The sequence below is a fragment of the Nicotiana tomentosiformis genome, chromosome 5 (genome assembly GCF_000390325.3).
Source record: "Nicotiana tomentosiformis chromosome 5, ASM39032v3, whole genome shotgun sequence".
NCBI lineage: Eukaryota > Viridiplantae > Streptophyta > Magnoliopsida > Solanales > Solanaceae > Nicotiana > Nicotiana tomentosiformis.
This window is the reverse complement of record NC_090816.1, coordinates 60,425,013-60,442,159: the sequence shown is the minus strand read 5'-3', so window position 1 is coordinate 60,442,159 and position 17,147 is coordinate 60,425,013. Positions and strand designations below refer to the sequence as shown.

The 17,147-nt window shown below is 42.6% G+C and overlaps 1 protein-coding gene across 1 annotated transcript; it reads left to right on the top strand.

The window, feature by feature from the left end:
• Nucleotides 1-386: 386 nt before the first annotated feature.
• On the top strand, nucleotides 387-16,233 carry LOC138892433 (uncharacterized; the record flags this gene model as incomplete). The annotated part of the gene is made up of 6 exons (XM_070176149.1): nucleotides 387-452; nucleotides 503-790; nucleotides 905-1,045; nucleotides 14,794-14,855; nucleotides 15,288-15,387; nucleotides 15,799-16,233. Coding segments are annotated over exons 1-6 (1,092 nt in total), but the record flags the coding sequence as incomplete, so codon positions are not given.
• Between the last annotated feature and the right edge of the window lie 914 nt (nucleotides 16,234-17,147).

Genomic DNA, 17,147 nt, shown 5'->3' with positions numbered 1-17,147 from the left:
GTTGTGGGTTATGGTTGATGTTGGGAATTGAACTAGAAATGTTGGTACTTGGAAATTATGATTTTTCATTAATTCTATAAACTTGTAATGTTTTGGAAATTATGAATGAAGCTGCTAATGGGAATGAAAAGGAAGTTGTTAATAAAATCTTTTCAGTGATTGATTAATGGAGTACATCTCCTCTTTATTCATGGATGAGTTTGGGTAGAAGGAGGTCTAATAGGCTTGCTCGGCCGGGTTCTCTTGGTTGAGCGCCGGTCGTGCTCCCTGAGTTTGGGGCGTGACAAACTTGGTATCAGAGCCTAAGGTTTTAAAGTGTCCTAGGATGTCTCGGAGCCGTGTCTAGTAGAGTCCTTCTTATCGGTATGTTGTTGACCACATCTATAATGAGGAGGCTACTTGGACATTTAGGAATTTCACACTTCTTTGATACTCCAGATCGTGCGATAGAGGTCAAGATAGGTAGCTAATTTCCTCGTTATGTCTCATGATTGTTTTTCAGATGAGTAATCCACGAGTTCAAAATAATGAGGAGGGAATGACCGCTCCATTTAATCTGGGGGAGATTACACAAGAGTTCGTTGGGAGAATGCGTCAAGCCATGGATGGGTTGGAAGAACTTGTTGCTAAGGGAAATATCCTTATTCCTACCACTGTCACCGCACCACCTGATCATGTGGTGAGAGAATCTAAGAAACGAAAGAGGGTTGTTGGTGCTAATAAACCAGATTGTGTGATTTGCAAGAAGCGACACTTGGGAATATGTTGGTTGACCCTTGAAATATGTTATGTCTGTGGAAAGAGGGGGCACAAGAAGAACAAATGCCCTAGGTTGGGTACACCCATCTAGTTATGTCCGTCATGCGGGAAGGAACATTTGGCATCGTGTTGTGTGTATGCTCAGCAACGCGTTAGAGGTGGTATCTTTGGGCAATTCCAAAGGCCCACACAGCAATCCGGTGTTGGAATTGTTAATCCCGCATTGGAAGCTTTGAGGAAGGATAAGGGGTATGCTTATGATGTATGCAAAAAGGGTAAATATCAGGTTAGTGAGACGAGTCAGTTTAGCGGACCTCATCCCCGTTGTGTAAAGTGTGGGAGATGCCATCCGGGAGTGTGTCACTATGGTACAAAGGTATTCTACAAGTGTGGTATGACGGGCCACTTTCAAAGAGATTGTTATTTGTCTCGCCAGAGCATGGGCAAGGGTATGGCACAGCCAGCCAGTTCTGTAGCTACTACATCCATAACGCCTCCCCCAGCTAGAGGCACTATAATGCCTGCAGGGCGTGGAACAACTAGGGGTGGTATTCAGAGCTCGGGAGGGCCCAACCGGTTTTATGCTATGAGGAGACGTTAAAAGTTTGAGGCTTCTCCAGATGTGGTTACAGGTATATTAACTGTCTGATCTCATGATGTGTATGCTCTTATTGATCCCGGTTCCACTTTGTCATATGTCACTTCTTATGTTACTATAGAAGTTGGGATAGAACCGAAATAACTTTATGAGTCGTTCTCTGTATCTACTCTTAGAATGAGACACAGTATTCGTGAAGCCACTTTATCAGAATTCCTTATATTTACAACCTCTTGAGAAATTGAGTTCTATAATGGGTTCCTTGAATTGCGTTATAACCCTAGGTTAATACTTCCCATTGCTTCCCTAAATTCTCAACAAGGGACAATACCTGATGAATTTTGTACAGAACCTTTTGATTCAAATGGATAACATCTGCTCATTTGTGCCTATACATGCATCACCATAATATTTACCTATGCAGTATCATACCCAATGGAAAGCAGCCTAGTGTTGAGATCCTTCTTCAGTCACTGTTTTCCTCTCCGGTATATGTGACTTCTATGGTTGGAACAATTATTCTACTTCTTTATGAATAGTATCATGAATCCTTTTCATTGTCTAGTAACATGAGAGTATATCTTAGCACCTATCATGTGCGTACATGCCAATTGAAAGGGGCCACTTATCCACATAAAGTTTCTGAGCAACTTGAGATTTATCACACATTCGTCACAGGGAGGTCTTGTTGTTTACCCATCTCAGTATGACTTTCATGTCTACCTAGATCATGCCTCAGTGAGTAACTCACATTGTTCCCAGTATTGTGGTTGCCCCGGAATTGGCCTGATATGGAAACTTGAGAGTTGTTATGGAAAAAACATGTTTAGCTCACGGCAAAGTGTTCATTCTCTCTAACTAATACATGATTTCATCCCAACATTAAGATGTCCTAGCTACATGATTCCACTTGTGTGAGATTGAAAGTTAAGCAGCCTTATGATAAGCATATTGAATTGAAAGACAAACTCATCGTATCTCTAGTCCTCTCACATAGGATCAAATATTGGCAAAGGTTAAGCTGTTGTAATGATAATAATCTTACAAGTGTTCAACTTCTTTTCATCCTCGTAAGCTTGTGGCCTAGATTCCTTGTGCTAGTTACTGTTAAGAGTGTAATGCAACTTCACATAAGTGTTAGCTCTCTTTGAGGCTTACTATTTCCAAATAAGGCACGAATGGAATGAAACAATTGTTGATGTCCTTTTCATGACTCATTTCTTTTAAATCTCAGAATCATGAACATTTTCCCTACGTTATCAATGCCTACTAGGAAACTCTATGACTCGTTTGTTCAACCGATGATGTCACCACAATGAATCACCATGTCAGCGCTATTGGTAGTGACTTTCTTGTCTCTTAGGATATAACCTCCTGAAATGCCGTGCTCAGCACGTTGATGGATTCTTGAATATTTCCAGTGAAATCTCAAACCTCGTTGTTCCTGTTTGTAGCAAATCTATCGAGTATTGTAGGTTCAGACATGTCAAACAAGAAGCATCATCCCGTGATCAAATATATGGGATAGGAAATTTTATGTTCATAGTCAAGCTAGCACATCTAAGAGAAATTGTTGGAGGTTGCCAAAGGTTTAGTTTGGGTGTTCGGCGTGGAGATTTAGAGTTGAAGAAAGTGAATGGGTTATTCTCAATATTTTCTGCATGAGGATGCTATGTGAATTGTTAATAAAGGTAAAGTATGTGAAGTCACATTAGGCCTTATGGAATTTTGAAAGAAAATAGGCTAAAGTATGAGTATGATGTTTCCCTATTATTGTTCTCCGTGTACCCGATGTTTCATGTGTCTATGTCTAATAAGGTGAAGATAAGGGATAATGGGATTGTGAGGGGCAACTATTTGCTATCCTTGTTAGAAAAGTCTGGGAGTTGAGATTGTCTCCGTTAATGTGTTATGGCAAAGTCTGTAAGTCGAGGAGACCATATGGAGGGGAAAAAGTGTTAAGGAAATAAAATGTTCCCACTTGAGTGTATAGTTAAATGATTGTGATTTGAAAGGTACTTCTGTCTGTTATGATTTAAATATGTGCAGCTCATGTCCAGATATCACTCTTGATAATATGATGTATGTAATATTGAGATTAATGTTGTTGATATATATTGCTATGCTTTGTCGAGTTATGGAAGTGTTGTTAGGGTGGTTTTGGTGTTACTCTGGCAGGTGGTTAGGCCCAAATACAAGGGAGACTCTGCCAAAATTTTTGAAAAACAATTTGGGAGTTGGTCAATTTGGGGACTTGAGGTATGTGAGAAAAGAGATAAATTATGTTAAGTATTTGGGATGGACACTACTCCTCATTCGAGGATGAATGATCCTAAGCGGGGGAGAATGTAAGGCCCCGGAAATTTTTTCTAACGATTTAATATTTTTAAAGTACGCCAACCGTATTTGGGAATAACGTGTTAGAGTATTAAAGGAGACCCATGGGATAGAACCATATTGTTTCTAAATGAAAAGTATATGTTTAAGGTGTGTTGAAACATACTAAGGAGTTTTGTGAATGGAAAGAATTCGTGTGGAACAAGTAGGATACATTTAGTGGAAAGGATGTCTTAATTCGTACAAGATCCTATTTCAAACGCATGCTGATACCAAACTATAATGACTTATGAGGTGATCTACCTATCAAATTAAAGCCCTTTGAGTGTAGTTTCTAACGCTTCAAACCGTTCATCATTTAGCCATTCCTACAAGAAGTTATGATCAAACACCCAAAGGCTATCCTGTAGCTCGCTACAGAGCTCACGAGGCCAGGTGTAAGGCCAGGCTTTAGCCTGGTGTGGCCAAGTGTAATACCAGGCTTTAGCCTGGCGAGGCCAGCAAAAAGCCAAACTTAACTAGGCTTTAGCCTGGCGAGGCCAGGCCTGTCGCGCGGTCCGGCATATTTGGAGTATCCATCCTTTTATTGTTATAACCCGACCCAACTTCGATAAATAAGCCTTGAAGCTCATTTTGGAGCAAAAATCTGATATTTTTAGAGAGAAGTGAGAGGGTTCTTGATAGAGGAAGAAGCTCAAGTGCTTTGTTCATCAAGATCTTATTCAAGCCTTAAAATCCAACAAGAAATCCCTCAAGTTCTTCATCTAAAGAGGTAAGGTTCCATACCCTAGTTTTCAATCTCGAATTTGGGTAGATGATGGTTGATTAGGAGTATGATTCATGGGTATGAGATTATTATTTATACATGCATATACCAATAAGAATTGTGAGAAGATTGTTGAGCTGAAATAAGTAAGGATTGGGTTGTGGAGTGAAGAAAATCTTGTAGAAGAACCTTGTGGTTAAATTTGCACACTTAGTGTCTGATAAAATGCTCAAATGAGCTGAGACCATGAATATATTCCTAATTATAGTTCAATTTTGTTATGTCTCAAAATAGATCGGGATTGCTAAGAATTCCGGATCATTCTAGAGTTAAGGAAGCTCGATTGAGGTATGTTGGCTAAACTTTATCTCTTGGAATTGAATTCCATAATGTTTTCGTAAGTTTCAAAGTATGGGTTACGTATTAAAAGGTTATGGCTTTGAGTCGTGTTTCAATGAAAGATAGTATGCTAAATTGTGTGAGAAAATCTCAATATTCTTAAGACTCTTAATTGCTCATATGTGTACCTAAAGTCTTAATTTGGAAATGTCTTATTGTTGATAATCTATAAAGATGGTTGGAAGTGAAATAAGTTAATTGGGGATATAGAGTGTGGCCAACGTGCCAAGAATTTGAGTTATAATTGTGCAAATGATTTGAGAAGATGCGATAAAGAATGTGAAATGAGCCTCGACTCAATTGTTTAAAAATGACTTCGAAGATAGAATTGTCTAAAAGCTTTTGTACTAAATTCATGCTCATTAGTGGCTGCTTTAGCTAATGCTTTAATTTATAAATATATCTGTCACGACCCAAAACTAACCCTCTGTCGTGATGGCGCCTATCGTGGAACTAGGCAAGCCGACTCATTTCCAAAACAAAATGATATTTTCATTTCAAAGATAATTTCAAGGTTATTTAACATAACAAGATCCATTTAAAGAGTTCAAATCAAAGAAAAACAGAAGTGCGAAAAAGGAAAGCCCGACATCGGGGTGTCACTAGTCATGAGCATCTACTATAATCTGTCTAACAATATCAAGGCTAACTCAGCCTAGAAAAATAGCTAAATACTACTAGAGGAAGATAGGAGGGAGAAGAGCAGGGGCTGCGATCGCCAAACAACTACCTTGCTATCTCCAAGAAAATCTGCAACCAGAACACTCAATAACCGCTACCATATCCAGCCACACCTGGATCTGCACACAAGGTGCAGGGAGTAACGTGAGTACGCCAACTCAGTAAGTAACAACAATAAATAAAGACTGAGCAGTAGTGACGAGCAATAAAGCATATAACGTTCATATCAGGAAATCTCAGTAAAATACCACATGCTCTTAAAAATTAGGATTTGAATCAAACATCTCTTTTAAACCCAGTTCCAATAAAAACCATTTTAAAGACATTTTTTCAATAGTTTTTCAAACAAAGGCTCAATACAAAGGTAAGCAAAAATGATGAAATCATAAACAGCCACTCGGGCAAACCTCACAATCACTCGTGCCACTCGGGCATACCTCACAATCACTCTTGCCACTCGGGCATACCTCACAATCACTCTTGGCTCTCGGGCATGCCTCACAATCACTCTTGCCACTCGGGCATGCCTCACAATCACTCTTGCCTCCCAGTCACACAGCACTGGCACTCGGCACTCGCACTCAGTAGGTACCTGCGCTCACTGGGGGTGTGTACAGACTCCGGAGGGGCTCCTTCATCCCAAGCGCTATAATCTGCACGAACAACTCACGTGCGATAATAATAAAGTATGCTGCAGGCGGGCAGCCCCGATCCACACTTATCCTCACCAATCAGGCCCTCGGCCTCACTCAGTCACAAGTATGCTGCAGGCGGGCAGCCCCGATCCACACTCATCCTCACAATTCAAGCCCTCGGGCATTCCAGTAAAATAGGGCATTCAACCCAAAACATTTATATGCATCAAAATAGAGTCATAAAACTGAGTTATGCGGTAAACAAATATAAACATGACTGAGTATAGATTTTCAATTGAAAATGGTGAGAGGATGATAAGAAACAGCCCCTAAGGGTCCAAACAGCATTGGCGTAAGGCCCAAACATGGCATTCAGCCCAATTTACTGAAATTCTTTCTAAAACATATAAGTATCAAATGGTTTCAACAAAGTATGCAACTTTATAGTTGCTACGGGACGGACCAAGTCACAAATCCCCAACAGTGCACGCCCACATGCCCGTCACCTAGCATGTGCGTCACTTCAAAATAATAGAATGATACGAAATCCGGGGTTTTATACCCTTAGGACTAGATTGACAATCGTTACTTACCTCAAACCGGTCAAATCTCTACCCTGCAATGCTCTTGCCTCTGGACTCTGCCTCCAAATGCTCCAAATCTATTCAAAATCAGTATAATACCATCAATATACGCTAATGGAATGAATTCCACAAGAAAAGCTTCAAAATTAGACCAAAACCCGAAATTGGCTCAAAAGTCGCCTATGGGGCCCACGTCTCGGAACCCGACAAAAGTTACAAAATTCGAAAGCCCATCCAATCACGAGTCTACCCATACCAAATTTACCAAAATCCGACCTCAACTCGACCCTCAAATCTACAAATCTTATTTCCAAATTTTTAAGTTTTAATCTCTTATTTACACCTCAAAATTATGAAATCTAGTCGGATTACTCGATGGTAATTCAATATTATGGAGTAGAAATGATCACAAGGGACTTACCTCAAGTTTTTCTTGAAAATATATCAAAAAACGCCTCTCCCCAAGCTCCAATTTGTCAAAAATGGCAAATGGGACGAAGTCCCTATTTTTATAATTCTGCCCAAACATCCTCGGTTCTGCCTCGATCTTGGCCCTCGATCTTGGCCTTTGATCTAGGTCCTCAATCCTGGTCCTCGGTCCTGCCTTTGATTATGACTTCGACCCGGCCTTCGACCGTGACCCTCGACCTTGAATCAATTTCACCTTATCTAATGCGTCCTGGACCAAGTCTGTACCTAAGAGCCTAGCCTCACCCGGCTCAAACCATCTAACCAGAGATCTACACCTCCTCCCATACAAAGCCTCATACGGAGCCATCTGAATACTCGACTGATAACTGTTGTTATATGCAAACTCCGTGAGTGGCAGAAACTTGTCCCATGAACCCCCAAAATCAATGACACAAGCACGCAACATGTCCTCCAATATCTGAATAGTGCGCTCGGACTGCTCGTCCGTCTGAGGGTGAAAAGCTGTGCTTAACTCAACTTGAGTGCCCAACTCTCGCTACACAGCCCTCCAAAACCGCGATGTGAATTGAGTACCCCTATCTGAAATGATGGAAACTGGGACACCATGCAGGCGAACGATCTCTCGGATGTAAATTTCAGCCAACCGCTCTGAAGAGTAAGTAGTACCAATTGGAATGAAGTGCGCGGACTTGGTCAGCCGATCCACAATAACCCAAATAGCGTCGAACTTCCTCGAAGTCCGTAGGAGCCCAACTACAAAGTCCATAGTGATCCGCTCCCACTTCCACTCTGGGATCTCTAACCTCTGAAGCAAGCCACCCGGTCTCTGATGCTCATACTTAACCTGCTGACAGTTTAGACACCGAGCCACAAACCCAACTATATCCTTCTTCATCCGCCTTCACCAATAGTGCTGCCTCAAATCCAGGTACATCTTCACGGCACCCGGATGGATGGAATACCGCGAGCTGTGGGCCTCTTCAAGAACTAGCTCTCGAAGCCCATCTACATTAGGCACACATATCCGGCCCTGCATTCTCAGCACCCCGTCATCACCAATAGTCACATCCCTAGCATCACCTCTCCAAACCCTGTCCTGAAGAAAGAGCAAGTGAGGGTCATCATACTGACGCTCCCTGATACGATCATAAAGAGAAGACGTGGAGACCACACAAGCCAATACCCGACTAGGCTCCGAAATATCCAATTTGACAAGCTGGCCTGCCAAGGTCTGAACATCTAATGCTAAAGGTCTCTCTGCTGCTGAAAGATAGGCTAAACTCCCCAAACTCTCTGCCCGGCGACTCAAAGCATCGGCCACCACATTGGCCTTCCCCGAATGGTACAAGATAGTGATATCATAGTCCTTAAGAAGCTCCAACCATCTTCGCTGACGCAAATTTAGATCCTTCTGCTTTAACAGATACTGCAGACTTCGGTGATCAGTATAGATCTCACAATGAACCCCATACAAATAATGATGCCAAATCTTCAAGGCGTGAACAATGGCTGCTAACTCAAGATCATGGATAGGATAGTTCTTCTCATGGGTCTTCAACTGGCGCGAGGCATAGGCAATCACCCTACCCTCCTGCATCAAAACACAACCAATGCCTATCCTCGAGGCATCACAATACACGGTGTAAGAACCTAAAGCTGATGGCAAAACTAACACTGGAGCTGTGGTCAAAGAAGTCTTGAGCTTCTGAAAGCTCTCCTCACATTCATCCGACCACCTGAATGGAGCACCCTTTTGGGTCAATTTGGTCAAGGGCGATGCAATAGATGAAAATCCCTCCTTAAAGCGATGGTAGTAACCCGCCAAACCAAGAAAGCTCCTAATCTCCGTGGCTGAGGACGGTCTGGGCCAACTCTACACCGCCTCTATCTTCTTCGGATCCACCTGAATACCCTCACTGGACACCACGTGCCCTAAGAATGCTATTGAACTGAGCCAAAACTCACATTTAGAGAACTTTGCATAAAGTTTCTCCTCCCTCAATCTCTGCAATAAAGCCCTCAAATGCTGAGAGTGCTCTTCCTAGCTACGAGAGTATACCAGGATGTCATCAATGAAAACAATGACGAATGAGTCCTAATAGGGCTAGAATACACTGTTCATCAGATGCATGAATGCTGCTGGGGCATTGGTCAGCCCAAAAGACATCACCAAAAACTCATAATGGCCATATCGGGTTCTGAAGGCTGTCTTGAGAATATCTGAATCCCGAATCTTCAGCTGGTGATAATCGGACCTCAAATCAATCTTGGAGAACACCCTCGCTCCCTGAAGCTGGTCGAATAAATCATCAATACGAGGCAAAGGATACTTGTTCTTGACTGTGACCTTGTTCAACTGCCTGTAATCAATACACATTCTCATGGAACCATCCTTCTTTTTTACAAATAGAACCGGTGCACTCCAAGGTGACACACTAGGCCGAATAAACCCCTTATCAAGGAGTTCCTGAAGCTGTTCTTTCAATTCCTTCAACTCCACCGGTGCCATACGATACGGTGGAATAGAAATGGGCTGAGTGCCCGGCACCAAATCAATACCAAAGTCATTATCCCTGTCAGGCGGCATGCCCGGTCGGTCTGTAGAAAACACATCCAGAAATTCACGTACCACCGGAACAGAATAAATGACAGGAGTCTCTGCACTAACATCCCTCACAAAAGCCAAATAAGATAGGCAACCCTTTTAAACCATGCGCTGAGCCTTCACATATGAAATCACCCTACTTGGTACATAATCTATAGAACCGTTCCACTCAACCCTCGGAATTCCCGGCATAGCCAACGTCACCGTCTTAGCGTGACAAACTAGAACAGCATGACATAGAGATAGCCAATCCATACCCAATATCATATCAAAGTCAACCATACTGAGCAACAATAGATCTACTCGGGTCTCCAGACCCCCAATAGTCACCACACATGACCGATATACGTGGTCCACAATAATAGTATCGCCCACAGGAGTAGATACATGTACAGATGAAACTAAGGACTTGTTACACCCTATATTTTCGTATGTAAAAATGCGTCGTAAGCAAACTAATGTAGGACAAAAAAATGAGATAATATTTAAAAGTATATAAAGTAAGTTAATCATGTTACCTCTGAGGTTACAAATATTGAAGATCATGAACAACAAGTACAAAGAGGGTTGGACAGTTCAGAAGCTAAAGCAATTAAATAAAACAATGTTTCATCGAAAGTCGACAAGTTGGGAATGTTATAACATGTACCTTTGGGGTGAGACTAGGGTGATTAACATGATAAAGAGATTATGTTATGATTTATATTAGTCGTATTACATCCGTGTGTTATGTTTTTAAGTCAAGCGAGTTGTGGAACAAAAGTCGATGAAAGTCATCACAAGTTACATTCATAAGTTTTACTGAAACTTTGGGTCAAATGTAACTGCAATTTTCTCCCAATATACTTAGAGTTATGGTGTGTTCCACCCATCAAATTAAAGATCTATGAGTCTATTTTCCAACGCATTAAACCATTTGTCAATACGACATCGGAGTAGAGAGATATGTGCATTTTTGCGATACTGCGCAAGCTGCTAGGTGACAAGTAGGTGTGTCACCTACTTGCTTAAATGAAAGCCCAAAAATGGGCCATTTCGGGTCGTCCAAAGAGGCCTTTTAAGGGCCTATTTTCTTCATATATTAGACTTAAAATAGAGCATAATAACCATACATAAGCTCTGCAAAGAATCCTCCCAAAAATTTCCCACAAACCCTAATTGATTTTCTCTCCCTTTCAAGTTCCAATTGGAGGTAAAACTTAGAGTTTGAAGAACCAAGATAGGAGCTGAGTTATCCAACAAATAAGGTGAGTTTACTGCTCTCTTTCATCCATTTTTTCTTCTGTAAATTCATGATAAGTCGTTCTATACTTGTAAGAACTCACGGGACGGTGATCGGAAGCCGTGAGTTCGAGTTATTCACTTGTAGCGGACTGTTTTGTGGACTGTTTTGTGTTGCTGTTGGGCTGCGTGTTTTATTACTATTTTGTGGAGTTTTGGAGGAGGAAGGGGGTTTATAAACACCATATAAATGTAGGGTGGTTGGCTGGTCGTTCGTCATAACATTTTCGGGTCGTTTGACACTACTACGGTGGTCGTTTTGTGTACGAAGAGATTGGGGTGTGTTGGGCTGTTTTGTAGTATTTGATGGTGTATATAGGGCTGGAAAATGATGTATATATGTTGTTATTGTTCTGTCCTTGTATTGTTGGTGTTATCTTGAAGTTGGAGGAAGGGCATATTATAGGGGAGATGCTGCCCGTTTTAATACAAAATAGGTTTGTCGTTCGTTGTGCGATAGTTGTACCTTTCGTAACTTAACGATAGTATTATTATCATTCTTGTAGATTAAGGTGCGAAGAGGTGAGTTCAACTTGGTGATTGAAAAGATTGTGATAAGGTATGTTAAGGCTAAGCCTTCCTTCATTTTGGCATGATCTCGTAGCTACATGTGTTAGTAATGAGACAAAAAGAGAAGTTCATATTCATGAATTTATTCACACTATTCTAGTCTCATAAGTTACAATATTATTCCTTATCGAGACTCTATATTCAATTTTAGTATTGTCTTCTTTCAGTCAAGAGAGCAGCAAGCCTATATATACAGTATTACAGTATTTTCATTACCATCGAGCTATAATCGATGGGCAGGCCCCTATTGGGCAACCTCTGATCAGATGGAAAGTTATATACCGAGCCTACTATGGCCGAGCGCCTATGAGCGAGCCCAGCATGGTCGAGATACATAGCCTAGTATGGCCGAGCGCCTATAAGCGAGCCTACTATGGCAGAGCAGTTATATATACCGAGCCTTATAAGGCCGTACAATTATTTTACTTACTATATTGAAGGAGTTGAGTCAGTATCAGCAGGTAAGTATATCTCCAGATCATCTTTGACTCCCAGTTAATTTCAGTTATCATATTATCAGTTCAGTTTTAGATTTCAGTTATTTTATTGCCTTACATACTCGGTACATTATTTCGTACTGACGTCCCTTTTTTGGGGGCGCTGCATTTCATGCGTGCAGGTTCAGACAGACAGACGGGTAGACCTCCTCAGTAGGTGTTTTCCGAGTTCCGCCTGATCGGTAAGCTCCACGTCTTTCGGAGTTGCCAGGACTAGAGTTTTGTGTACATCTTATGTATATCTGTATATATGTTATGGGTAGGTCGGGGCCCTGTTCCGATCACAGTACATCTATCAGTAGAGGCTTGTAGGCATATCCTGTTGGTTAGTGCAGTATGTTGGGTTTGTATAAATTGGTGGTTTGTCAGCTGTAGTAGCTATGACGGCCTTGTCGGCCTAGCTTTATATTGATATTTAGTTAGTGCTAGTTTCCATTCAGTTTTATATTTTGCTTCGCAAATTGTCTTGCAAGGTGGCCCCATGGCCAAAGTATGACATTATGTGTTCAGAGTCCCTTAGTCGCAATTTGGTACGCCAGGTTAGGTGAGGCACGGGGTGCTTGTCTCGCTCCTAGGTTCGGGGCGTGACAAACTTGGTATCAGAGCAGTTCTGTCCTAGGGAGTCTACAAGCCGTGTCTAGTAGGGTCTTGTTTATAGATGTGTTGTGCACCACATTATATAAGCAAGGAACTACAGGGCATTTAGGAGTTGGTTACACTTCTTTGAAATCTAAATCGTGCTATAGAACTGAGTTATAGGAAATTTGAATTAAACTTATGTGTCGGTGTTTGCATGCACAGATGACGGTGACTAGGAAGACTACGGCTAGCCAGAGGAGAGATACAGTAGTAGGTGAGGGGACCAACAGGGTACCCCCAGTAGATGGGGCCCAGTCTGAGGCTCAAGGGGAGACCCCTACTCAGCCATTACCGGCTCCTCCACCAACTACGGAGATTCCTAGGGAAACCGCACATCCAGTTCCCCCTCCACTTCCATCAGATCAGGACTTAAGGAGTGCGGTGCATTTGTTGACACAGTTGGTAGCTACCCAGCAACATGCTAGGGCATCAGCTAGTGCAGGAACTTCTGAGGGGTCTGGGAGTTCAAGGGTCCGAGAGTTTATTGCTTTGAGTCCCCCAGAGTTCACGGGGACAGATCAGAGGGAGGACCCGCAGGATTTCATAGATCAGCTTCACAGGATCTTTCGTGTTATGCATGCCACGGAGAAAGAGGCAGTTGAGCTAGCAGCTTTTCGACTCCGAGATATAGCCATCCTTTGGTATGAGGGATGGGAGAGGTCCAGGGGACGTGATACACCTCCAGCTATTTGGGAGAATTTTTCAGATGCTTTCCTTGACCAGTACTTACCGCGGGAGATCCGACAGGCTCGAGTCGATCAGTTTCTAACCCTCAAGCAGGGTAATATGAGTGTTCGAGAGTATAGTCTCCGTTTTGACTCATTGGCCAGATATGCACCATCCATAGTTTCTACTATGCGGGACAGGATTCACAGGTTTATAGCAGGGTTAGCCCCAGAGTTAACCGAGGCATGTGCCACCGCTGCATTGCAGGATAGTATGGATATCTCTCGGATTCAGGCATTCGCCCAGAATATAGAAATGGGTAGGCGTCGGCAGCAGGGTACAGAGAGGGCTGAGCAAGGGCAACGTAAGAGGATGAGATTTCCCAGGTCTCAGGAGCAATCTCAGGGTAGTTATAGGACCCAGTACTTCGGACGGCCACCTAGGCCTCCGCCACCTCAGTTACAGGGTTACGGGTATGACCGCTATACTCAGTCAGGACCAGGTGAGAGCTCACGGGCGTCGGGTTTGCAGCGACAATGAGGTTCTGCGCAGACATGGTCATTTCCTCCGCGGTGTGACATCTGTGGTAGAGGACACTTGGGTCAATGCCGAGCAGGTTCTGATGCTTGTTATACATGTGGGCGTCCGGGGCATATGATGCGAGATTGCCCAAATAGAGATTCTGGGGGAATGGCACAACCAGCGAGTTCAGCAACAGGATCGTCTATGTCCGTGCATCCTTCAAGGCGTGAGTCTCAGTCTTCGGTTGGTAGAGGTCGAGGCAGAGGTAGAGGTTCCAGTTCAAGTGGTAATCAGAACCGTATCTATGCTTTAGCGGGTCGACAGGACCAGGAGTCTTCACCAGACGTTGTGACAGGTATATTAACCATTTGCTCTCATGATGCTTATGCTTTGATAGACCCAGGATCTACTTTATCATATATTACCCCATTTGTCGCGAGGAAGTTTGGTATAGTGCCTGAAATACTAAGTGATCCTTTTGCGGTATCTACACCGGTCGGAGAATCGATTATTGCTAGACGGGTTTACCGAGGTTGTACGGTGACAATTTGTAGTCGTCAGACCTCAGCTGACCTAGTTGAGCTAGAGATGATGGACTTTGATGCTATCATGGGCATGGACTGGTTGGCAGCTTGCTATGCCACAGTTGATTGCCGAGCAAAGGTAGCCAAATTTCATTTTCCGGGTGAGCCAGTCCTTGAATGGGTAGGTAATACACCAACACCCAGAGGTAGGTTTATTTCCTATCTGAAGGCGAGGAAAATGATCGCAAAAGGGTGCATTTATCATATTGTGCGAGTTAGAGATGCAGATGCTGAGATACCTACACTTCAGTCTATTCCCATAGTCAAAGAGTATGCAGATGTGTTTCCAGATGAGCTTCCAGGTATTCCTCCAGAGCGAGAGATTGATTTTAGCATCGATTTGCTTCCAGGAACTCAACCAATATCCGTCCCTCCGTATAGAATGGCACCTGCCGAATTGAAGGAGTTGAAGGAGCAGTTAAAAGATTTGCTGGAGAAAGGTTACATTAGGCCCAGTACCTCACCTTGGGGTGCACCGGTACTATTTGTGCGGAAGAAAGACGGCTCGCTGAGGATGTGTATCGATTATAGGCAGTTGAACAAGGTAACTATTAAGAATAAGTATCCACTTCCAAGGATCGATGACTTGTTTGATCAGTTGCAGGGAGCTAGATGCTTTTCCAAGATTGATTTGAGGTCGGGGTACCACCAGGTCAGAGTTCGGGAAAAAGATATTCCGAAGACAGCCTTCAGGACCCGATATGGCCACTTCGAGTTCCTTGTCATGTCCTTCGGGTTGACTAATGCACCCGCTGTATTTATGGACTTGATGAATAGCCTATTCCGGCCATTTTTAGATCTGTTCGTGATAGTATTTATTGATGATATTCTGGTTTATTCCCGTTCAGAGGATGAGCATGCGGACCACCTGCGAGCGGTACTCCAAACCCTCCGTGATCGTAAGTTGTATGCTAAGTTTTCTAAATGTGAGTTCTGGTTGAAGTCTGTAGCATTCTTGGGGCATATTGTATCAGATGAAGGGATAAAGGTGGACACTCAGAAGATTGAGGCCGTGAAATCTTGGCCTAGACCTACCACTCCGACAGAGGTTCGTAGCTTTCTAGGCTTAGCAGGATACTATCGGAGGTTCGTAGAGGGTTTTTCTTCCCTTTCGGCACCATTGACGAAGTTGACACAGAAAGAAACTAAGTTTCAATGGACAGAGGCTTGTGAGCGGAGTTTCCAAGAGCTTAAGAACAAGTTGACCTCAGCTCCAGTTCTAACACTTCCAGAGGGTCTAGAGGGTTATGCCGTGTATTGTGATGCATCAGGTGTCGGGTTAGGATGTGTCCTGATGCAACATGGGAAGGTAATTGCATATGCTTCAAGGCAGTTGAGGAAGCACGAGAGGAATTATCCGACCCACGACCTCGAGTTAGCTGCGGTTGTCCATGCACTTAAGATATGGCGGCATTATTTATATGGTGTTCATGTTGATATATTTACTGATCATAAAAGCCTACAATATATTTTCAAGCAGAAAGAGTTGAATTTGCGACAGAGGCGATGGCTTGAGTTATTGAAAGATTACGATGTTAACATTCTCTACCATCCAGGGAAAGCTAATGTTGTAGCAGATGCCTTAAGTCGCCGATCTATGGGTAGCTTAGCACATGTAGAGCCCGAGAAAAGACAATTAGCTAGAGATATTCATCAATTGGCTTCGTTGGGGGTTCGGTTAGTAGATTCTGAGGATGGTGGAGTTGTAATCCAAAACACTGCAAAATCATCCCTCATAGCTGAAGTCAAGGAAAGGCAGTACGAGGACCCAGAGTTGGTCGAGTTGAGAGAGCGAGTTCCGCAGCAGAAGAAGCCATTGTTAGAGCTCAAGGGAGATGGGGTTCTCAGATACAAGGGTCGTTTGTGTGTTCCAGATGTAGCAGGGCTACGAGACAGGATTATGTCAGAGGCAAATTGCTGCTATTTATAAAGATTGGCCATGTGTGGCATGCATAGTATGTTTCTGGCTACGTGCAGGTTGGTTTTAACCTAGTGTACGAAGGATACTCTGGAAAAAGTTTCCAAAGTCTCCAAGAGTAAACATTCGAGGACGAATGTTCCCAAGGGGGAGTGATGTTACACCCTATATTTTCGTATGTAAAAATGCGTCGTAAGCAAACTAATGTAGGACAAAAAAATGAGATAATATTTAAAAGTATATAAAGTAAGTTAATCATGTTACCTCTGAGGTTACAAATATTGAAGATCATGAACAACAAGTACAAAGAGGGTTGGACAGTTCAGAAGCTAAAGCAATTAAATAAAATAATGTTTCATCGAAAGTCGACAAGTTGGGAATGTTATAACATGTACCTTTGGGGTGAGACTAGGGTGATTAACATGATAAAGAGATTATGTTATGATTTATATTAGTCGTATTACATCCGTGTGTTATGTTTTTAAGTCAAGCGAGTTGTGGAACAAAAGTCGATGAAAGTCATCACAAGTTACATTCATAAGTTTTACTGAAACTTTGGGTCAAATGTAACTGCAATTTTCTCCCAATATACTTAGAGTTATGGTGTGTTCCACCCATCAAATTAAAGATCTATGAGTCTATTTTCCAACGCATTAAACCATTTGTCAATACGA